The sequence below is a fragment of the Balaenoptera ricei genome, chromosome 9 (genome assembly GCF_028023285.1).
Source record: "Balaenoptera ricei isolate mBalRic1 chromosome 9, mBalRic1.hap2, whole genome shotgun sequence".
NCBI classification, from domain to species: Eukaryota; Metazoa; Chordata; class Mammalia; order Artiodactyla; family Balaenopteridae; genus Balaenoptera; species Balaenoptera ricei.
The window spans coordinates 43,479,843-43,504,481 of record NC_082647.1 but is presented as its reverse complement, the minus strand read 5'-3'; the positions used below and the strand labels follow the sequence as shown (position 1 = coordinate 43,504,481).

Sequence of the window (24,639 nt, the reverse complement as noted above, 5' to 3'; positions counted from 1 at the left end):
TATCAGGGTGATGGTGGCCTCGTAGAATGAGTTAGGGAGTGTCCTCCCTCTGCTATATTTTGGAAGAGTTTGAGAAGGATAGGTGTTAGCTCTTCTCTAAATGTTTGATAGAATTCGCCTGTGAAGCCATCTGGTCCTGGGCTTTTGTTTGTTGGAAGATTTTTAATCACAGTTTCAATTTCAGTGCTTGTGATTGGTCTGTTCATATTTTCTATTTCTTCCTGGTTCAGTCTCGGAAGCTTGTGCATTTCTAAGAATTTGTCCATTTCTTCCAGGTTGTCCATTTTATTGGCATAGAGTTGCTTGTAGTAATCTCTCATGATCCTTTGTATTTCTGCAGTGTCAGTTGTTACTTCTCATTTTTCATTTCTAATTCTATTGATCTGCGTCTTCTCCCTTTTTTTCTTGATGAGCCTGGCTAATGGTTTATCAATTTTGTTTATCTTCTCAAAAAACCAGCTTTTAGTTTTATTGATCTTTGCTATAGTTTCCTTCATTTCTTTTTCATTTATTTCTGATCTGATCTTTATGATTTCTTTCCTTCTGCTAACTTTGGGGTTTGTTTGTTCTTCTTCCTCTAATTGCTTTAGTGTAAGGTTAGGTTGTTTATTTGAGATGTTTCTTGTTTCTTAAGGTAGGATTGTATTGGTATAAACTTCCCTCTTAGAACTGCTTTTGCTGCATCCCATAGGTTTTGGATTGTCGTGTTTTCATTGTTATGATCTCTTTCTTGAACTTCTGCACAGTTCCCTAACAAATCTAAATGGTAATTCCAGTACTGGACCTACCATACTGATCTCCCCCTCCCTCCCCGCCACAACCACTACAGTAACTAAATAAATCTATTTAAAACATATCTGAGTATATAAACATTTAATTGTTCCCTCAGTATATGAAAAAACAAAAGCTCCTTTAATTGGCACATAAGACCCTAAAATCCCTGGATTCTTGTCTCTCAATGCCCATTTCTTGCCACTTTCAAGTACCTATTTTATGTTTCAACAAATTGTTGTTGTTTCATATGCACAAGCCATTTAATTTCTCATCTCACTTTGTCTCACCCCTATAACTTTGTTCATGCTGTCATCTATGCCAGAATCAATGTCCTTCCCTCCCTTTTCCCCTGACCTATCCTTACTGACCCTTCAGGGTTCAGCCCAGGTGTCATCTTATTTTGATTTCTCCCCACACCACCCGTATTCAGGCTCGGACTGGGAACCCACAAGAACCTGTCAAAGGAACACTAAAGCCTGCCAGGAGCTGGTTTTGGCCTTTCTGAGTGTAACAGTTTCCTAGAATCGTTCACAGAAGAAATTTTTAAAAGCAAGAGTAATACATGGAAGTGATTAAGCCTTTAAAGTGTACCCTTTGTTCCTAAGGTCCTGTTAATTACCATTTAGGAAAGGCTTATTTGCAATGTCCTCAATTACTTAGGCAACTAAATAGCTTTTACTGATCAGATTGAGCAGCATTTGCTTAATAACAAATAACAAATGCAGTGGCACAGTCTATTGATAGCCTCCTCCCGGAGATGGGCTTATTTAAGCTTGAGCTCCAGGGGGAAAGTTTTTTTACTGGAGTACATTGTAATTGTTCATAGTGCCACTTAGATCTAGAGAAACATAAGCTTGCGGTTTTTTTCCTCATTATTTTTAAATTAAGGAATAAATAAACCAAAAGAGCATATCCAAGTAACTCCAATGTCCATTCCACTCATTCAATGAGTCCACATCTGCCATGAAAAGCTCCATAAAATTCCTATTTGATCAAATCACAAGCCCACAACTCTGAAGACCCTGCTCTCATCTGACCTTCTCAGTTAGAACTTCTCTGACTACCCAGAACTGCCATGAGATTTCTCTCCTCCAATTTTTCTGACAGTTTTCTAGTAGTTCCCGTGTGCTTGCCAATGCTTCTAATTGTTGTTACTTATAGAGAAACAAAAAGGAAGAGACAGGCAGAACACTGGTGTTCAATATAAAAATGCCAGCTAGGGACTTGGCAAGAGGCAGGCAACACCAGAACGTGGAAGGCTTTGATGCTAAACTAGGGGCTCAGACTTCACCCTATTAATGGTGAAGATCCAGAAAGGGAAGATTTACCCTCCTGCCTCTCAGGTCCTTGACAAAGTGTTATAACTCATCTCCCAAGAAAGTGACCCTAAGTCAGTGGAATCAGTCTTAAATTCCAGTCCTATTCATCAATCAGCAGAGAATCCCTGAAGTACTGTTTTGAGAAAGATTCTGGATCACATAATCAATTAAAGATACTTGTCATAGGGGTGGGGGGAGAAGGAACTTCTAGACATATAGCATATTTTACCATAGCTTCTGGAGACATCCGTACAACTTATATAGTCTGTAACTATAGAAATGAGCACAAAATCTCTAACCTTGGTCTCATATCTTGGCCTCAATTCCTCTGTAGTTTAACCAACTAAGTCAATGAAATTGATAAATCATGCACTTGACTTTTTCCAAAGGTGGATTTGAAAGGGGAAAGAAGAAGAAAGCAGAGGAACCTGGGGAAGGGGGTCATACCTGGATATAGGGAGGTAACGAGAGGTCCAAGTTGTAAAATGATGGGTGCAGAAAGGGAAATTTTGAGGCGCTTCATGAGAATAAATATTTTCCTTTTCTCAATTTTGCCCTTTATTGATCCTCACACAGTCCTTGTTTTAGTACAGGTCTAAACACCTTTAAAACTCCTCTTCTCTGACTTAAAAGGTCAACTCTGTGATTAATATAATTCCTCTTCAGTCATTACAAAACTCCTTCCCGAGTAGCTACATCTGAGTGGCGACAGGCTCTAGTAATAAAGTCAAGTAACTCCTGCCTTGTCTTACATTCCCTCAATGGCCACCTAACAAATCAGAAAAAAAAAAAACAAACTCCCCAGGAATTCATTTCTACTGTAGCATAGCTGCAAATTTGAAAGAGACTGAAATCAACCACTTGTGTGTTTTTGTTAGACTCTTTCACAGGACTGGTTAACATCTTGACAGATATCATTTGGAGATTCACTGGAGACTTCATGGCACCTGATCTGGTTTGCCGAGTAGTCTGCTATTTGCAGGTATGTAGCACCTTCCAAATGTGATGAGACAAACTGACACCAAAAATTAGCTCTTGGACTCTTCATAAGGAAGATAATATAAAACCCTGCGCTCTGATGCAACAAACTGCTCACTTCTTTCTAGTTGAAACGAGAAGCAAAATTTCTAAGATTTTTTTCATGGTTTTTTTTGTTGTTGTTGTTGTTGTTAAAAATAATACCTATATAAAGAAAATACAAATAAGAAACAATAAGAACATAAACATTCATATTTCAAGCATTAGGTAAAATTTCTGGGTTACTATTCCTTTTGACGTATTCTGGCTGTCTTAGTCCATTCAGGCTGCTATAACAAAAATACCACAGAGTAGGTGGCTTATAAAAAATAAACATTTATTTCTCACTGTTCTGGCAGCTGGAAATCCAAGATCAGTGTGCCAGCATGGTCAGGTGAGGGCTGCCTTCCAGACTGCAGATTTCTCATTATTTCCTCATACACCATGACCAAGTGGGGTTTATTCCAGGTATGCAAGGCCAGTTGAACATTCAAAATTCAGTTGATGTAATTCATAACAACAAAAGGTAAGAAAAGATTATATGATCATATCAATAGATACAGAAAAAGCATCTGACAAAATCCAATACCCACTCATGATAAAAACTCTCAGAAAACTATGCATAGAGAAAAGCTTCCTCAACTTGATAACAAACATTTACAAAAAACCTACAACTAACTTCATACTTAATGGTGAGAAACTAGAAGGTTTCCTCTTAAGATTGGAAACAAGGCAAGGATGTCTCCTCTCAACACTCCTATCCAGCATCATACTGGAAGCTCCAACTAATTCAAAAGAACTAGAAAAAGAAATAAAAGGTACACAGATTGGGAAAGATGAAATAAAAACATCTTTGTTCACAGATGACAAGTTTGTCTATGTAGACAATTAAGTGAAAAATAGCAAGGTTGCAGAATACAAGGTTAATATACAAAAGCCAGTTGTTTTTTCATATACCAGCAATAAAAAATTTGAAGTTAAAGTTAGAAACACAGTACCATTTATGTTAGCACCAGATATATGAAATATTTAGGTATAAATCTAACAAAATATATGCAAGATCAATATGAAGAAAACTGGAAAAACTCTGTTTAAAAAAATCAAACAATATCTTAAAATGTATAGATATTCCATGTTCATAGATAGGAAGGCTCACTATTGTTAAGATGTTAATTCTTCCCAATGTGATTTATAAATTCAATGCAATCCCAATCAAAATCCCACCAAGTTATTTTATAGATATGGACAAACGCTGAAGTTTAAGGCAAAAGACACAGAATAGCAGATACAATATTGAAAAGGAAGAACATGGTTGGAAGGTTGACACTATCTGATTTCAAGAATTACTATAAAGCTACAGAAATCAAGACAGCATGATATTGGAAAAGAATCAACAAACAGATCAATAGAACAGAATAGAGAGCCCAGAAACAGATACACACAAAAAGTGTAACTGATCTTTGACAAAGGAACAAAGACAATTCAATGGAGAAAGGAAAGCCTGTTTAAGAAATGCTGCTGGAGTCATTGGACACCACTTGCAAAAATAAATAAATAAGAATCCAACCAACTTTACACCTTTCACAAAAACTAACTAAATAAGGATCACAGACTGGAATGAAATATGCAGTACTATAAAACTACTAGAAGATAACATAGGAGAAAATCTAGGGGACTTTGGGTCTTTCAATGATTTTTTAGATACAACATCAAAAGCACAATCCATAAAAGAAAAAGTTGAAAGTTGGGGTTTTGTGAAAATTTAAAATTTATTCTCTGCAAAAGACACTGTCAAGAGACTGGAAAAACAAGGCACAGAATGGGAAAAAATATGCAAAACATATATTTGATAAAGAATTTATATCCAAAATATACAACAAAATCCTAAAACTCAACAATAAGAATACAAACAACCCTCTTCAAAATGGGCAAAAGAACTGAACAGACACTTCACCAAAGAAGATACACAGATAACAAACAAGCATACGGAAAGAAGTTCAACATTACATGGCATTAGGGAATTACAAAGAAAAACAACAATGAGATACCACTAGACACCTATTAGAATGGCTAAAGATTTTTTTTAATTGACAATATGAAATGGTACTGAGAATGTGTAGCTACAGGAGGTCTCATTCATTTCTTGTGGGAATGCAAAATGGTACACTTTAGAAGACAGTTTCGTAGTTTCTTATAAAATTGAATATACTCTTACCATACGATCTAGCAATTGTGCTCCTAGGTATTTACCTAATTGAGTTGACAACTTATATCCCCATGAAAGCCTGCACAAGAATGTTTATAGCAGTTTTATTCATAATTGCCAGAAACTAAAAGTAAGATACCCCTCAAAAGCTGAATGGATAAATAAACCAAAATGAGCTATCAAGACATGAAAAGTCATGGAGGAATCTTAAATGCACATTGCTAGGTGAAAGAAGCCAGCCTAAAAAGGCTACTTTTGTATGATTATAACTACATGACATTGGAAAAGGAAAAACCATGGAGACAGTAAAAAGATCAGTGGTTGCCAGGGATTTGGAGGGATCAAATAGATAAACCACAAGGGATTTTTAGGACAGTGAAACTCTTCTGCATGATACTGCAATAATGGATAAATGACATTACGCATTTGTCAAAACCCATGGAACTGTACAACACAAAGAGCGAATCTCAATATAAACCTTGGACTTTAGTTAATAATAATGTATCAATATTGGATCATCAATTTTTAAAAATTGACCACACTAATGTAAGATGTTAATAAGAGGAGAAAGTGTGGGGAAGGGGGGCTAATATGGAAACTCTCTGTCTTATCTGCTCAATTTTTTCTGTAAAAGTAAAATTGTTCTAAAAAATAAAGTATATTGACTTTTTTTTAAAGTCAGTCCAGAGATTCTACTTTAAATGAATCCAATCTGGCATTTTTCTAAATAAAAATTTTTAAGTTTTCTGCATTTAAGTCTCACTTTTCTACGAGGATTTTTTTTTTTTTTTTTTTTTGGTTTCATATTTCCTAGGTCATTTTTGTCAGAATCGAGGGTGGGGTAGTGAGAATTTAGACATATGTCCTCAAGCTGCCATCTGTTCTACAAATGGTATCCCATATGTTGTTGACGTGTAGAATTTTCATTGTTGACATTTATGAATTGACTATAATTATACTTTAATTTCCTTCTTGACTCAAGTTAATTATAAGGGTGTTTAAATTTCCAAGTGGTATTTTTAAAAAAAGAAGATACTAATTTCAGCTTTTATTGCTTGTTGTTTTAGATATGTGAATTGTATAAATTCCACTTTTTGGAATCTATTGAGGGTTTTTCTTCTTGGTAGTTTAGTGTATGACTAATTTTTGAAATACTGCCGAGATATTTTACAATAATGTGTATTATTCTTAGAGTTTGTTTAATTATTTCTACCTATGTATTATTGTGATTTTTTCCTCTGTAGAACTTTGAACATTTAGTTATATATTTAGAGTTATGTTACTTGTTACATTTAGGTTTATTAATATTCTATTGCCATTGTGTCTTGTATCTATTATCAATATAAATAATCCCTTTATTCCATGCAGTGCTATTTTCTTTGAACTTAATTTGTCTAACAGTAGTACTGTAATGAATGCCTTCTTTTAGTTTTCAGTTGCTCAGTATACCTTTGGCCATCACTCTTTTTTTTTTAACGTCTTTATTGAGGTATAATTGCTTTACATTGTTGTGTTAGTTGCTGCTGTATAACAAAGTGAATCAGCTATACATATATATATATATCCTCATATCCCCTGCCTCTTGCGTCTCCCTCCCACCCTGCCTAGATGTTTGAAGACTCCTGAAGTTAAATATTCTTTTTGACTGTGTCTCAAAGTAGATCTCTTTTTATCGACTTTGCCTGCTCCTCTGGGCACTCTACTGTGACCTTTCCTCCTGCTTCAGGTTCTGAACTTGTGTGAGCCATCTCACTCAACACAGCCGCGGATGCCGCCATTCTTATGACTGTCTCATCACAACATTCTACCCGATGGGGTTCTGCCCTTGGGAGCTCTCTTTCCCATCCTTCTCTGATACTATCTCCTCAACTGAGTGTGGCCAGCCTTAACAATTCTGTATTCATGGATCCCATATAAAAATCCCAGTTTTCTCTAAGGAGACAGTCATCTTATTTTTGTTGTTGTAAAATTTGGCCATCATTTATCTCTCTGACCGTTCATCACCTTTTTAGCAAGACGAGAATTTCTTCTTATATCCCTCAGGGGAGCCTTCAATCTCTGATCAGTCTTCAGAACGCCCTCCCTACGGCACCTTCTACAACACTGATGCTGGGATGCATTTGTGGTAGTGTTACAGAGATAAAAATAATAAAGAACAACGATGTAGTTGATGGTTGTTTGTCTGAGCCAGGGGATGAACAAAAAGATACAAATTCAGACAAAGGTTACTACCAAAGTCATGTTATTTCTATTTCATCTTAGAAGAAATTCAGACACTCACCCCTAGATTTCACTCTTCGAGTTACTTTTCTACCACTCTGAATTTGACCCAAAGGTTACAAAGCAGTGATATGGCTAGACTCCTGGTAGAAATGAGGCTCAAAATTATTCAAAAATTTTTCACCCTGATCATCCTTTCAGGGGTATTTCATTTAATTACATTTTGAGTATGCTCTTCACAGAAGAGATATTAACCTCTTATATCCCAATTTCCTTCTCTGCAAAGTATGCAAATATCACTAAAGGGCATGGGTAAGCTTAATAAAAGAGAGGGTGGGAAGGCAGAAGAGGGGACCCAAGGGCTGACCCTAGTGAACAGCTCTGCTGCAGAAGTGGATGAGGCAGGGGAGCTCTGAGAGTGTCAGCACAGATGGTGATAAATGATTCAAAACAGCACACGGGCTCCCTGAAGCCAGATCCCTTCTATCATCTCTCAACAGCTCACATTGATAAAAGGCAAATGAACGTTTGTTTCTAATTATTCTGGAATGTCAATTATGGCAGAGAAAATTAGTTTAGCTTTAAAAGTCAATTACAAACAAATGTACCATGCAAATGTCAAGAGGGACTGATCCTTGGAGAAATGCGGCCTCTCCGAAAAGCCAAGTGAATGAGTGAGCAAGCGAGAGCTGGAAGCACTCTCACCTGTCACAGCCAGCAGTGCAAATCCCAGCACCAAGAACAGCAATCTGCTTCCTGACATGGGAGTCAGTCATTCCTGTCCATACTCCAAACGTCATCCATCCCTTGGTTCAGTGCCAAGGTTTCTAAATAGCACAAAATGCTCTTCTCTCCATGATGTGCATTTCCTCACCTCTGTGAAGCCACTCACCTCCTCTCATTTCTGTCTTCAGGTTGTGCTGCTCTATGCCTCTACCTATGTCCTGGTGTCCCTCAGCATAGACAGGTACCATGCCATCGTCTACCCCATGAAGTTCCTGCAAGGAGGTGAGCTGGCTCAAACAAGTACTATCCTTGGGTGAGGGTTTTCACTAATATTATCCTCTTAGTAATGGTCTTTTCCTCCCCCACTTCGTCCCCCACTTCATGAGTCTGATTGTCCAAAAAGATGTAGAAAAGAAAGTTTGGGTGCCTGGGAAAATGCTGATGGCTTCTATGGATGGCCAAGAGCCACTAGGAAAGGTGCTTTGCTGTGCCTACTTTGGACCATTTACCTTGACGCTGACGCTGCCAGGTTTTTAGTTTTTTTTTTTAAGAGCAGTGTCAACATGCATACCTATCCAAACTAATGAACAATCCCACTTCTACTTGCTTATTTTCCAGAAACAAGCACCTTGCCCTCCTTACCCTAAAACCATGGAAATAATTGGAAAGATGTTTTAATTTATAATTATAATAGAAACAAGGAAAACTCTCTTTGATCCAGAGATAGCAAAGAATCCCTGAAAGAAGGAAGCAGATGGGTCAGAGGGAAGGCTGAAACCACACAACCCACAATACACACAGATGATGATGCAGCAATATGGCAGAGATCTTCCTAAATAGATCGTGTAAATGTCCAGAGCAAGAAGGACTCAAGGAAACTGGTAGGATGATTCCTGGAGTACAATGAGGACATTTAATCACAGCACATCTCCCTTCCCACTGCCCTTCCCCTTCCCAGGCGTGCAGGAGGGATGGAGGTCTCTGCTTCCAAGTCGTGGAGATATTGGATTTGGAGAAACAGAGTGGGGCCCTGGGAAGCAATGACAGCTTGGAGGGATGGTGGGTACCTAGTCACAGGACTAATTGTCCATTGCTCCGCCCACAGGCAGAGCCCACTTACCTCTTTGACCCCCAAAAGCAAATAAGAAGCCAACATACTACACTTTCCCAAGCAGGCTGTGAAACTGATAAAATGAAGAACCTAATAGGAAACCTTGCCTACAAAAATGAGGTGCAATCAAATATCACAAAAAATGTGACAAAAGCCAAACTGTGGAAAATAGATAATACGTTTAAAATACCATTCTGCAGAATTTACAGCTAAGGAAGCAAAATTAATAGAGCAAGCAGAACTTTAGAATAAGTAGAATTAATGTCATCGTATACTACTAAATACATCAGGCAGTACTGACACAGATACTTTGAATGGCAACTTAATAATATCTAATAAAATATAAAATGTGCAGCCTTTTGACATAGAAATTCTACTTCTTGGTATCTTCTCTGGACAAACACTCACATCTGTGCATGCACACGCATGTGTTGTGTGTTGCAGCATTGCTTAGAATAGCAGGAATTCAATGCTAACCTTGCTGTCCCTCAATGGAGGAAAGGCTAGCATCCTATGTAGAAGTTTCAGTAGCTTAGGTTCATTGATTGCATACTATGTGCTATTCATGATTCTAAGTTCTTTACATATGTTAAATACTTTAATCCTCACAACAGCTCTGTGATGTAAATTTTATTATTATTTGCATCTTAATCTGGGCAATTACAATTCAAAGAGTTAAAGTAGTGTGCCCAAGGTCACACAGCTAGTAGGTGCAGAGGCAGGATTTGAACCCAGATGGTCTGGGTTCGGTTTAGGTGTCCTTGATTACTGTCTCTCAGTGAGGAGGTGGTAGAGCCATGGAGAGTAATATGCATTGACATGAAAATATCTACATCATATATTGAGTAATAAAAACAACATACAGGCAGTATGCATACCGTATGATAACATTATTGTAAAGAAAAACTCAAAACAATGCTAGATATTGTGTACAGACAGAGAGAGAAGAGTGTGAGAGAATGCAAGAAAAAGTGAGGTCTCAGAATAATAAACAACTGCCCGCAAAAATGCACACCAACTGGTCCTCACCTCTGGGGATGGGAGCTGGACTCTCCATAGAGAACACAGGGACTTACATGCCTTTAGGGAATTTTTATACCAGAAACACATCAGTGTGTTGTGTGCAATTGAAAGTAATTTTAAGATCGAATTTATACCTGTTTCTCAGGCTTTTTGTAGGTTGTGTGAGTGTAGGAAGGTGTGCAATTCGCACCAAGCTTTCCAGACAGCGTCATGCTCTAGCATCTTCTCCGGCAGAGAAGGATGCAGGGGAGGGGACGAGGGTAAATGGGAGAGACATTTTATGATATATGTATGCAAAAGTGTGATACTCTTACTCAGCCAACCACTTATTTACGTCCTGCAGGCTCTGGGAAGGATTGCATTTGGTGTACAAAAAGACACCCACACCAGAGTATTTCAAGGCGAAGAAATAGGAGTAAAGTGAACATAAGTATAAGAAAACATGTGAGGGGTGTCCCAGGACACTTGCTGGAGGTCGAGGCTTTGGGATCCACAGTCAAGAGGGAAACATGGTCAGTTACATGTCTCACCACCGTATTCATTAGATAAAAATTAATCAACTGTTTAGCTTATGGGAAATATGACTGGTTCTGGGAGATACTGTGCAATATTATAAATCATGTCCTAAGTTACAGGAAAGGCAGCAATGAATATTATAGTGTTCTTTAAAAGATGTAAAGCAATTTACTTCCTCACTATAAAATTAATAGACGCTTCATTTAGGGCACTTGGCAAATAATCATCTCTAATAGCTTCAGGGAAAGATGCAAGCTTGGAAACAGAAATTAGCCATCTTCCCTTCCTCTGCCCAATCCCAACTGAAGTCATGGAAGAAGCATACAAATAGGAGGAGACCTGCAGCTGGGATGGGAGCCAAGGAAAGACACCATCCAAAGACCAGAAACTTCAAGGAATTCCCAGCACACAGGGAGCAGATTAAATATTAACAAGGATGCCAAGCCCCCTAGGAAAGCTGCATGGCCTTGAAGGAAGTTGAAAAGATCCGCACGGTTATAGGATGTGGTAGTTGGTGGAACAGGGTGTAAGAAGGTCCAGGGAACCCTGGGCTAGAGTCACCTTGGTGTTTCAGCACGTTGGAATGTAAGGGCAGCTGTGAGGGGCAGGGTTGGGGGTTTATGTGACGGAGCTGAGAGAAGGCGGGAGAAAGAGATTCCCCACAGAGCAGCACAGAAAATGGAGCCAGTGGAAGCCAGGGGGAACCCTCCAGTGGCTGAGCAAGCACATGGCAATGGTAACAAAACCAAGGGAAGGAGAGCAGAAACGGGCGGGGGGCGGCACATTTTTACTGATGTCTTATTGCTTTTTACTAAAGTGGTAATTTCCTTAGCCAGCAGCTCCAGAGGAGCTGTCAGTTTTAAAGCTCTTTAGTAAAAATAACTGTGAGAATAATTAGAAAAACATCAACCCATAATGAAGAGAGATATATAGTGGCAGGTATGAAAATATAATATAAAACTCTGATAATTATAACAATATGATACTGGAACCTATCTAAAGCATACAGAATTCCAAATCAGTTAGAAAAGAATGAATTTGCCAGTGTATGGTGTTAGAATAGCTGTCTAGCCATTTAAAAAAAATAGATCACTACATGTCACAGTTCATTACAAAGTAAATTCCAATTGGATTGAAAAAGTAAAAATTTTAAACATGAGAGGGTATGGGTATGGGTAAAACTTTCATCATTTTGGTGAGGAAAATATCTTTCTAGGAAAGAAATCTTGCAGTTCTTTAGTAGTCAAAAAGATCATTTCTATATATCGTTCATTTATTTGTCGCTTTGTTTCTTAAAAATTTCTCATAATTTTGTCATGTCCTTTGCCCACTTTTTCAATTGGTGTGATCTTATTTCTTTGCCAGAGTTCTTTATAAGAAGGATATTAGCCCTTTGCTTGTCATATACAAATATTTCCTATTTGTCATTTTGCTTTTTAAGTATGTTTACTATTTATAAATAATTTTAAAATCTGTATTTAGTAAAAACTATTTTTATTTCCCTTATTGTTTCTGCTAATTGAAGAACTGCAAGATTAAACATTTGGATAGGAAATCTTACCAACAAGATAACTAGACTAAGAGGAAGAATCCTCAGTGTTGGGCGACTATAAGGAAAAGGACACTTCCGTACACTTCCAGTGGGAGCCATAAATTGTAGACACTTTGGGGGAAACTTAGCTATATTTGCCCAAACCTTCAGTTTTTAAGAGTTCATCCTAAGGAAATAACCAGAGCAGTGCAAAGAGATGCATATGAATTATTTATAATACAAAATAATTGGAAACAATTTAAATAATACTTTGAAAAATTGGAGTTTAGTTTAACCATGGAAAAATGTTATTTTGTCCGTGTTTTTTAAATTGCACTTCACACACTGGCCCTTGGAGGGTTTATTTTGTGGACCTGCTCCAGGACAGGTCTGGAAGATCCTGGCTGTCACCCAGCCTCAGCCTGAGCTACCAGAACATGAAAAGGAAAGAGGCTGGAGGTTACCAGGGAGGAATGGGAGCAGCCAGCCAGTGGAAAGAGGCCAACCAAGTAAGGCAACTGGAAACTGGAGAGGAGTTTCCAGAGAACCCGGGAAAGTTCCTCAGGAGATGAAACATCCGCCTTAAACAGGAGCCAGGACAAAAAGCATGAGCCATCTTGTGACACTACTAGTCAAGTAAGAGCTCTCCTGTCCCCTCTCCCCTCCTTGCCCCCTGCACCCCAGCTTAGAGAGGCCCCAAACTTGTTGGCAACCTGGAGGAGGAGTAGGAACAGCAGATGAGAAAAGCAAGCAGAGGGCTCGGCCCCCTTCCCAGACTCCAGGTTCATGCCTGATGCAGGCCCATCTGAGGAGAGAAGACTTAACTTGAAGTCATCTTAGGAATTTTGAATCTTTATTATTATCTGGGATTCTACTTATTAATTTTTAAGTTCATTACTACATTGAAGCACTGTTTACCACTTAAGGTGACTGCAGGGGTGTTTTTAACTGCCTAATTATCACTGACACCAAGGGGCTGAGTTTTCAAACAGAGGCAGAAGAGCTCCCACTCCACTGGATCACTGGATCCATGTACGGGGACGATGGAAAGACCTAAAAAGATTGTATTATAATTCCACCCCGAGGTTCCTGCTTGTTCAGTGTGCCAGTAATATCTGTTTTCTAAATCTTTCTAATAACTCTTTTCAGAGTGACAATTCAGCAAGAACAGAACCCCAGATATTATTCTCCCAAGTATTTGGGATTCAAGATTCTACTAGAGTCCCTAGTTTCTTCTAGAATTGTTCTCACTTTTTATAGCTCCTTGACCACACCCTACACACCTCTCTACGATACCACCGGACTCTACATTTCCCTCCCCACCCAGAAACATGCACCTGCTTTCCAGTTTGAAAGTTGGAAGGTGGAGGGAGGCCTCCTGTCCCTGGATGAAGAAGGGCCGCCAGGACCAGTCAGCACAGACAGCAGAGCTACCATGGGGATGAAGATGAAGATCTTCAACAACAGCTTAACAGAAAGCATCACATCAAAACAACTGTTTTCAAAAAGCACTCTCATGTATACTAATTGTCTCTCTCTAGCCTCATCATGACTTGGTTAGGTGAGCAGAGTGTGTATTTTTTTTTTAATCCCACTTAAGAGAAGAACTCAGGCTGAGACTGAGTGATTTGCCCAAGGTCAAAATATCACATCTGAAAGAGCCCAAATCTAGTGTGTAGGGTCATAACTACCAGGCTTCGGGGCTTAGTTTGAATGAACCCTGCTCTCTAGAACCAAGTCCAGTGTTCTTTCTCTGCCTTACAATTCCTCCCTTGTTCCTTCAAATGAAAGAAGGTTACTTAACGTTTAGCAAACAGCTTTCAAACACTGTCACAGTGCTTCACAGTGCTAGGTACGAGAGAAGGATGACAGACAGACCAAAGGTCCCATCCTTGCCTTTGAGGATGGGCAAGGTACAAGAGACAAGCATTCGCACAGCAACCTATCAAATGTATGCGGTACAAACTGAGCTCCGTAATACTTTAGGAATGGATGCATCAGCATCTCAAGTCAAGCAGGTAAATCGGGGAAGAAAAAGAGGAGAAACTGGGGAACACTGACCTTATGCCAGGCAGTGTTCTAGCTTCTGTGTAAGCATACTCTTTTTAATCCCTGCATCAGCCTTAGATGCTGGTCCTATTATCCCCATTTTATGCATGAGGAAACTGAGGCTCTGAGAGTTCCAGAATCCCTCTTCCACCATGATCTTTTTCCACACTAGACACCAAGCGTGCCCCCAAAGGATGTTTCCAGATGCCCAAGCATCCCTTTCTTTTCTCTGAGCAGAAAAGCAGGCCAAGGTCCTCAGCGTGATTGCCTGGAGCCTCTCTTTCCTGTTCTCCATTCCCACCCTTATCATATTTGGGAAAAGGAAACTCTCCAATGGTGAAGTGCAGTGCTGGGCCCTGTGGCCCGACGACTCCTACTGGACCCCATACATGACCATCGTGGCCTTCCTGGTGTACTTCATCCCCCTGACAATCATCAGGTAAGAGGCCAGCAGGCCAGACCCATACAGGGGCTTTCGCGGTTCACCAACTGCCGCTCTCCTCCCTTACAGGTCACTCACTGCTCCTAGTGTCCTTTGGGGAACGGGCTAGGGGACAAGATTTTATCTAAAGCTGCTCCGTGCTAAGCTCAACTCCTCCAAAGTGGGATAAAGAGGAGGGAACTGACATTTTCTGAGTATGTGCTGTGGGGCAGGCATTGTACCAAGTGGTTAACATTGATCTCATCAACCACACTACAGCTCTATGAAATAACTATTATCCCCATCTTATAAGTGATCAAACTCAAACTCAGAGAGGTTAAGTAACTTACCCAACATGACGCAGGATTTAACCCCAGGTTTGTCTGATTCCATACCCTGTTCTTTCTCCTATATCATGCAACCTTTCAAATATAAGATGTAGTAGTACCAGTTTCAGAGATCTTATAATCGAAAAGACAAACTTGAAACAAAACTGAGCAAAAAAAATGAAGAGCACACAAAAATATGCTAGACAATGTATGCGATGAGGTCAAATAATGGCAGGGAACACTTCTTGGAGGCATCCTTTGAAGGAGGGAAGGTTTCAGATAGGAGAAGGGGACGGTGGAGAGAAAGCAGTTTCCCTGGTAACCAGGGGTCAGAGTGCGTATGGTGACAGGAAAGGACAGGCAGGCAGTGCCAATGGAAAAGAAGTTGGCAATAAGCTCTTTCTGGATGGAGTGAGACTCAATTGTGAAGGGCCTTAGGAACCAAGCCATAGTATGTTCCCTTTGTCCTGCAGCCAATGGTGGGCCAAAGACGGTCTTTCAACAGAGAAGACCACAACCACCGGGACAAGGCAGGGTCTCCCTTGGTCAGATGGCAGGATCATCTCTGAAAGAGATGGCTCTGCACGGGTGGATGGGATCAGGAAGTGCAGGGAGACACCTGGCATGTTGAGTAGTACATGGGCCTTGCTCATCCTGCACCTTCTGAGTGTCCCCAAGCCTGCCATCGAGTGTCATGTAATTCGTCCTGGGCAAAGGAAAATCAATCAGCCTTTGGGTTTCAATAGTATAAATAATGCTGTGATAAAAATCTTTGTACTTAAAATTATTCATGAGTCTCTGATTATTTCCTCAGAACTCATTCTAATGGAATTGCTAGATCACAGGTGATGCTCATTTTAAGACTTTTGATGCATATGCATAAACTGCCCTATTAAAAAATGTGTATTCCTGCCAACAGTAAACAAGAGCTCTCATTTTTCCTCCCCTGATCCAGAGGAAGGTGGTATCATTTCTTTATTAAGTCTTTGCTGACCACAGAGGTTTAAAAAAGTACCTCATTGTTTCAATGTGCATTTCTTAGATTAAGTGGTTGGGTATTTTTCAAGTGTTTTCTGACATTATAGGAATCTCTTGTTCTTGCTCTTTGTTCGTCTTTAGTCCCTTAAGATACTAAAGCTGGAAAAAATGTTATCCACCACATAGTCCAGCCCCTAAACTTTTCACGAGTAGACTTAGGGCTAAAAGACGCAAAATGACTTGCTCTCCATCAGCATCAGAGGTTGAGCTGGACAGGAGCAGAGTGATTCCCACAGTTAGCCCCTCAGCCTTACTGAGATTAGATATTGTCCAGTCATCTCTGCTCAATCTACAAGTTAACATCTATATTGTATTTCAACTTATTGCTCTCCTCTCCACCAAGCTGAATCTGGGGGGAAACCTGAAGGGAAGATGAAGGTTATTTAGACAATCAATCAAAGGTAAGTAACAGCCACATTAAAAGAAGCCCATGGAAGAGGAAAGAGGCCAGTTGCAGCGGTAAGAAAGTATTTGTAAGGAAGTGACTCAGGCCGTCACAGGCAACTGACATAACGATTTCGGTGGCAGCAAATGTCCCTGCTTCTCTCCTGATTAATTTCCCATCAGCTCCTGAAATCAGTCAAAACCCCTGCTCAGCAGGGCGGATGCAGCCGTGAACCACAGGCTCACAACGTGCTGTCTGGCCAGATCCCTCATGCGGGGCTTTCACTGTCTGAAATTTCCCCCATTAATTTGAGCTGCCTCTTCTTCTCCTCCAACTTGCCTACGGCCCAACTTGTGCATTTTTGTAGTGTCCTTGGAAAACGCAAAGTCTAACTTAATGATTAAAGGGGATGATTTCAAAATCACTCAGCCCTTGTCAGACAAAGGCCTCAGTAAATCCTGCTCCTTGCTCCTTGCTTCCAGCTGGGGTAGAACCATGAAAATTCAGTGACCTTGCTCTGTCTGTCCTTGAGCTTCCCTGAAGCATTTCCTACCTACTCAGTCATCATCTTCCCTCTTCCTCTTCCATGGCCAGGCTTCTGCAGGAGAGAAAGTTTCTCTCTGGGGGATGCAGCATAGCAACTCCCCGCTTCTTGAACCAAGACCAGGCCCAGATGGAGTTTTGTGAAGGATTTGTTTGCCAGCTAGTTGAGGGATAAGTTGCTATAATTTCATCTCAGAGCTAAAGCTCAACTCTTTTTGTTGTTGTTGTTTTTCTTAATCACACTTTGGTACCCTGAGCTTGATTCTGTTGCTAGTGACTCTTTCAGATAAGGTTAAATTCTTAATTCCAAGATTGAGTAGACAAAAGAAGCTCATGTGTGACACATTTATATACAGATATATATATACATATATATATGTATATTCTTACCAAATTGATAGGCAAAAATACATATATACTATTGTTGTTTTAATTCGCATTTCTTTCATCACAGATGAGGTTGAACACATTTTATATGTTCGTTATTATTTTTGTTTTTTAAGTAAATTACCTATTCGTATTCTTTTACCCGTTTTTCTCCATTTTATTTTATTTTCTCTATTCTTTCTCTTTAGAGATATTTTTTATATAAAAACTTTTCCTATTTTTATACGATTAGGATATTTCCCTTGTTTGTCCTTAGTTTGCCTTTTCATTTTGAATGTGATTTTATTTTGCTTTCAGTTAATAAGACTGACATAATCAAGGAGAGAAATCATGAATACCTAAATTAGAAAGTCAAATGACTCGATTTAAAAAAAGAATCACAGGAAAGCACTTTGTAAAACTTTATATAAATGCATGTGAAAATATGAATGAAATGTATATGGCTTTTCTGTAATAAATAAGCATTTTATATTTTAATGTATTCACATCTACACACAATTTTCTTTACATTTTTTCATTTCTTTTCTTTCTTAGGAAATTGTCCCTTTCACAAACTTATCTATACTTTAACTTTTTAATGATTTATAATTTTAATTATTTGAAAATAATTTCAGTGTTGAGAGTATGTTAAAAATATCACCTTAAAATATTTTTTATTTGATTTTGATGTTTAATTTGATTTTTATGTAATATGAATTAGAGATCTAAGTTAAATTTGTCTGGTTTTTTTTTTTAATGCTGGGTCATTTGTCCCAATATCACTTACTGAGTGATTTATCTTTTCTCTATGGTACGAAATGGTAATTTTATCATATGCATATTTATATTATAAATGCTCTTATTGTTTCTGAGCTTTCTATTCCCTTCACTTTATTCTGTTTTTATTTTCTCTATTCTCTATCTTTAGAGAATTCTTTGTGCAATAACCTTTTTCTTTTTTAATATGTTGCAAAAATTTCCCTAGTTTGTCATTTGTTTCTTCACTTTGAATATGGTTTCATTTTGTTTCCAGTTAGTAGTGATTGACATAATTAAGAAAAGGAGAAAACACACAAATAACTAAATTAGAGGTTTTTCTGCCCCTAACACCACATTGTTTTCATTAGTCTAGCTTTATATACATTTAATATCTGCTAAGACTGATCGCTGGTCCTTTTCAGATTCTGTGGCTATTCCTGGAGAAGCTGCTCACACACTCTCCTTGCACCCACTTCTGCAGCCAGAACAAGCCATCTCTTGTTTCCGTAACACCCCACACTCCTCTCACCCCTGGGCTTTTGTGCACATCACTCCTTATGCCTGAGCACTCCTCCAGACTCACGCTGCCTTGCTTCTGGCAAAATGATTCACATTCTTTCTGTCTCATTTCAAATACCAACCCCACACGGAGCTGCCCCTGCCAATCCTAGGCCGCATCCCGCCTCAGCTTGTCCATGTTGCCATTAAGGCTTCACGGGAGAGCCACTGCCTGCTAGTGTGGCTACATTTCTTGAGTACATGGACTCTTGTCTTTTAATCTCTAGACTCCAAACCCAGCACACAATGGACACTTCATAAATGTTTGATTAAATAAACAATGCAGACCTGACTGATGAACTTCATCAATCAGACAGAAGTGTCATGTCACTCCATCTCTGTCTCTCTCTCTCTCTAACACACAGAGACACACACACCCCTAGTATGGAAATTTCTGGTTATTTAGTGCCTAGATCAGTTTCTGGCATATGGTAGATACTCCATAAATATATGTGAAAGGAAAGAAGGAAGGAAGAAAGGCAGAGAGGGAGGGAAAGAGAGGAAGGAAGGAGTTGTATTGTCAGTGGCAAACTGTCATGAGAGCTGTGTATGGATAAAGATTTAGCTGTTCTGTCATTAATTAAATCAGGCTCCCAAGACTTGAAACCACAGTGACTGACAATAAAGGCAATACACTGTTTTTCTGGGTCAACACAACTCCTGTTGTTTCAAAATTTATTTGACACAACTGTCTAACTGTTGCTGGGAAAGGTTTTTAGCCCTGGTGTAATTGCTTTACTTTAGCTATGGTTATTTTCTTGCTACCTAATTGATTTCTCATTCTCCTATCATTTTTACTCTGTGAGACAAAGGTAGAGGCTTAAAAGATCCAGAGCCGACAATTGCAAAGGAATAAGTGGAAGAAAGGACGTTTGTCATGGAGCACTGATTTATGTTACACGAAAAGAAAAATCCATCTTATTTTGCTTGGGGAAAGGGGAACAGACTGTGGGAAAGCCCCAGGCTGAGGTCAGTACAGTTCTATGGCCTACAAGGCCATGGTGGGGAAAAGGGCCCAAGATCCTAGCCAGCACTGTCCATGACATGAAGTCCAAGGCCAAGGTCAGATGACCCATCGCATCAGTGAAGGAAGTGACATCCTATATATTTTTACCTGAGGGGTGGCAAGAGTTAGGTCTTTTGAAAAAGCCATTATCACTAGCCTGCCAGGTTATGGTGGATGCTTGTGTTTGAATTTCCCATATCCATTCCACTCTAAGCCACTCATGGCAACCCCTCCCCTCAGCATGTGAATGGTTCAGGAACGGCCACGTCATCCAGTTCTAGCCAATGAAATGTGAGCTCTCTGAAGAGCTTCTGGAAGATTTCCCCATTCTAAGCAACAAAAGAGTATGAAATGAAAAATAAAAATCTTCCTTCCACTTCTGCCCTGTCCCCCTCCTCAGAAGTAGCACTGTTAAGAATTTCTTATATACCAGTGGTCCCCAACCTTTTTGGCACCAGGCACCAGTTTCGTGTAAGGCAATTTTTCCACAGGCGGGGGTGGGGGGGATGGGGGGATGGGGAGGGAGGGGCTGGTTTGGGCGGAATTGCGAGCGATGGGGAGTGACAGATGAAGCTTCACTCCCTCACCGGCCGCTCACCTCCTACTGTGCGGCCTGGCTCCTAACAGGCCATGCACTACTACCGGTCCGCGGCCCGGGGGTTGGGGACCCCGGCTATATACCCTTCCAGGACTGTTCAATTCATACACCAGCATATACATATGTATAGAAACAAATTATACACACTGAACAATGTCTGATCTTTGAAAATACATGTTAATCAATCATTTTACTTTCCTGTTTAGGGCCATTCAGTGGATTTCCATTGTTTCAGGATAAAGTCCAAGACCTCTAACCCTGCACTAAAGGCCATGTGTGATGTGGTTCTTGCCTCACTCTCCATCCTTATCTTAAGGCACACAAGCTACCTTACCATGCTTCAGCCATGCTGGCCTTCTCTAAGTTCTTCAAATGCACATGATCCCTCCTGTTTCAGCGACTTTGCACATGCTGTTCCCTCTGCCTGAATGATCATCCTCTCTTGCATTTAAAAAATCAATTTTATCCTTCAGATCTTAGCTGAAATTTCACCTCCTCTGGGAAGGTTTCCATGACCCCCAGAACAAGCCAAGCCTTCTATTATATACTCTTGTATCTCCCTATATTTTATCTTCATAGCATTAGTATTAGTGAAATTAACTAATAAAGGGGAGAGACACTTTTGGTCAGGGAGCATCCTTCAGCCCCTGCTAGGAGAAGAGTAAAAAGGACCGTGCTAAGTGAAGCATCAGCTCCCCCTACTCCCCCTCCCTATGCTTGGCCTCTAATGAGAACTTCAGAGCACAACTGGACATAATCCTCAGGCCCCAAAATGAGGCAAAGGTGGAGGCAGAGATGGAGCCTGTGGCTCCAAGACTGTGATGGGCATCCTTCAAGTCCCCAGGCCTGTGCTGAGTCCTGCAGCGTTTGTGAAAGGGGCACTTTTGGTCTGAGTGGAATGCTCTCCATGTGTCTTGAGGACAGAGAATTTTTGTTCTGTTTCCTGACACTCCTCATACACAATCCAGAAGCAAGACTCAGGAACTGGCCTCAGGCATCCTCTTAAGTACTTAATGCCACTTGAAAGGTCTTCTTCTGGCTTGGACTCCCACACTCTCCCACTGCCAGGAGCTGCCTTCATGAAGGTAATGAAGGAAAACGGGTCTGTGTCTGGACTGTCTTCCATAAAATCAAGAAATAAACCAGCCAGTTGCAGGGAAGAGGTATTTTACTCAATCTTAGTGACCCTTAGGTTTTCAGATTTTTAAGAAACTTGAAGAAAAGCTACACCTGCTGAGGGAGTGGAGATAAAGAAAAGACATGGAAGAAGTTGACCCAAAAGAATGGAGGTGCTATTCCTCAGCTCTGTTTCTGAGAATGGGCTATTTCTAGGTCTGCTTGATCTTTAAGATACAACTGCCATAGACAAAAGTCAGCGTGCCTAGTGTTACACCAGCATGGAAGCCCCAAGGAAGGGGGAGCTAACTGTCACTGAGGAACAGAGGCAGCTCAGAAAGGTTTCACAGCAAAGTGATATATGGAGAATGGGCTAAAAAAAATATTTTCAGGAAGAAAGGAAAGCAGACACAGAGAAATGGAAGACCTTGGATCTCACATTCACCCAAAGTCAACCACAAACTAAGTATGGAATCGGGGTTAGTTTAGTTGGTTTCTCCTGTTGCCCACACAGAAAAAATGTGTTGAGAGACAGTGGGCAGGGAGGGAGGCAGGATGATAATGATGGAGATGAAGAAAGCAGAGACAGATTGTGGGAGGCTTTGGATGCCCTGCTTGAGAGACTGGATATCATCTTGTAGGAGAGTGGAGGCACTGGAGGATTTTTAAGCCAGGGAATGCTGCTCTGTCCCAGAGCTCCAGTTCTGATGGCGGGAGGTGTGGGCATTCAAGATGCTAGCTGAATGGAGGTGTTTAGAAGACTATGGCAAATAATCAGGCAAGAGATTATAAGGGGTGCTTGCTTTGGCAGCATGTATACTAAAATTAGAATGATACAGAGAAGATTAGTATGGCCCCTGCATAAGGATGGCACATTAATTTGTGAAGTAATGCATACTTCTGTGTTTAATGGGTACAGAGTTTCAGTTGCGGAAGATGAGAAAGTTCTGGAGATGGATGATGGTGATAGCTGCATAGCAATGTCAGTGTACTTAATGCCACCGAACTATACACTTAAAAATGGATAAAATGGTAAATTTTATGTTATGTTTATTTTACCACAATAAAAAAATCATTGAAATATCAATATTAAACAAAAACAGATCATAAGGGTCCGAAGTGATAGTGAAGATCAGGAATGGAGAGGAAGGTGCAGGTGATGGAGGCATTTTGAAGGACAGTCCACAGAACTTGTTGATTAATTAGATGAAAGAAATCAGCAAGAAGAAGGAAATCAGTGTATTCAGAGTCCTCTCTGACGCATGACTGTTACACCCTGAGAAGTGGCTGGATTTGGGGAATAAACTAAAGAGGCATCTTACTTATTAGTTTTCCTGGCTAACAGTAAAGCTGGTACTGGCTTTCCACCTGCCTGATTGATCCTAAGGAGACGAGGTGGGGGTGACTAAAGCCCAAACCCCTAACACATAAAATCTTTCTTAATTTTCCATTGTACATATGGTTGATGGTCAACAAATATTTGAATTATTGATCAATTAAGCCCTGGGGTTGCAATTGTAGTACACAATTAATGCTTGATGGTGGTTGTAACCTCTCCTTGTATTTCATTTACCTGGGAAAAAGTTTCCCTGCTCTAACAAATATTCAACTCAGGGTAAAGAATAGACTCATTAGCAGTTTTCTTTCTCATTTTTTCTTTAATGCAGACAAACAATTTCCAGAAAAGTTCCTGGGCAGGTATATGAGAAGGAGTGAGGATGCTCCAAAAAGGCCCCGAGCTTTCCTGGAACACTCAGAGCGCTCCTCTGAGCAGGGGAAAATCAATAAGGAGGGTTTTACCACAGCCATTAATTAAGGTATATTCTAAAGATCATTAAAAGCAATTAGTGCTTTGTCAGCTACTGCAAACTAGAACTCTGATTTTTTTTCAACCAAGTGATTCTCAAGAGGGAAGTTAGTGCAGTTTTAAAATGAAGAAGTGCTTTGTCTCAAAGTTTTTAGTCAAGGTTCTTAATAAATTAGAAATGTCAAATAACTAATTAAAGAAAGGCATGCATGTTTATATTTATCAAAGGGAACAAAGAATACAAAATTTGCTAATGCTTTTGAGTCATTAACACTTTTTTTCCTTTTAGGTACAGATTATATCATGTAAAAGTAGGTGTGATATTATGTGAAAATTGGGGAAGAAAGAGAGGAAAGAAAATGGCATTTATTGAGCCTCTGCTAATTTTCAAGCCCTATGCATAGCACTTTAAATGTTGTCACATTTGATCCCTATAAACCTCTTAAGAGGTTTGTATTACTACCTCGATTTGACAGTCTCAACTGAGGCCCAGTGTCTTAGTGGGTTCAGGCTGCTATAACAAAATATCACAGAGTAGGTGACTTCTAAACAACACAACTGTATTTCTCACAGTTCTGGAGGCTGGAAGTCTGAGATCAGGTTGCCAGTACATTCGGGTGAGGGCTGTCCTCCAGGTTGCAGACTTCTCCTTGTAGCCTCACATGGCAGAAGGGTCAAGAAAGTTCTGTGGGGTCTCCTCTTATAAAGGCACTAATCCCATTCATGAGGACTTCATCCTCCTTATGATCTAAGCACCTCCCAAAGGCCTCACTTCCTTATACCATCACATTGGGCATTAGGATTTCAACATGTAAATTGGGGGAGGAGAGGGACACAAACATTCCTCCTATTTCGCTCAGTGTATTAGTTATGTATTGTTGGGTAACATATTATCATGAACCTAGTGACTTAAAACATACACTTATTATCTCACAGTTTCTGTGGGTCAGGAGTCTGGACATGGGTTAACTGGGTCCTCTGCTTAGGCAAGGCAGCCATCAAGGTGTCTGCCAAGGCTGGGGTGTCATCAGAGGCTCAAGTGAGGAAGGCTCTTCCTCCAAGCTCCCCTGGGCTCCTGGCAGAATTGATTGCCTGGGGCTGTAGGACTCACAGCAACCTGCTTTTTCAAAGCTAGGAATACAGAGAGACACTAGCAAGACAGGTGCTACACACTTGTGTAATCACAGACATCCCATCACTTTCACCCCAATGCATTGATTA

The 24,639-nt window shown here is 40.0% G+C and overlaps 1 protein-coding gene and 1 non-coding gene across 3 annotated transcripts in view; both read left to right on the top strand.

The window, feature by feature from the left end:
- The window catches only part of NPSR1 (neuropeptide S receptor 1), a 154,573-nt gene that overhangs the window by 104,021 nt on the left and 25,913 nt on the right, over positions 1–24,639 (top strand). Inside the window, exons 3-5 of one of the 2 annotated variants that reach the window (XM_059932708.1) lie at positions 2,972–3,075; positions 8,451–8,544; positions 14,730–14,931. In XM_059932708.1, coding sequence (XP_059788691.1) covers positions 2,972–3,075; positions 8,451–8,544; positions 14,730–14,931 — 400 coding nt within the window. The remainder of the gene's footprint in view (positions 1–2,971; positions 3,076–8,450; positions 8,545–14,729; positions 14,932–24,639) is intronic. The other variant, XM_059932709.1, reaches the window with a different exon arrangement.
- Positions 22,407–22,513, top strand: LOC132372300 (U6 spliceosomal RNA). The gene has a single exon (XR_009505168.1). It is a non-coding gene; the product is annotated as a U6 spliceosomal RNA (small nuclear RNA).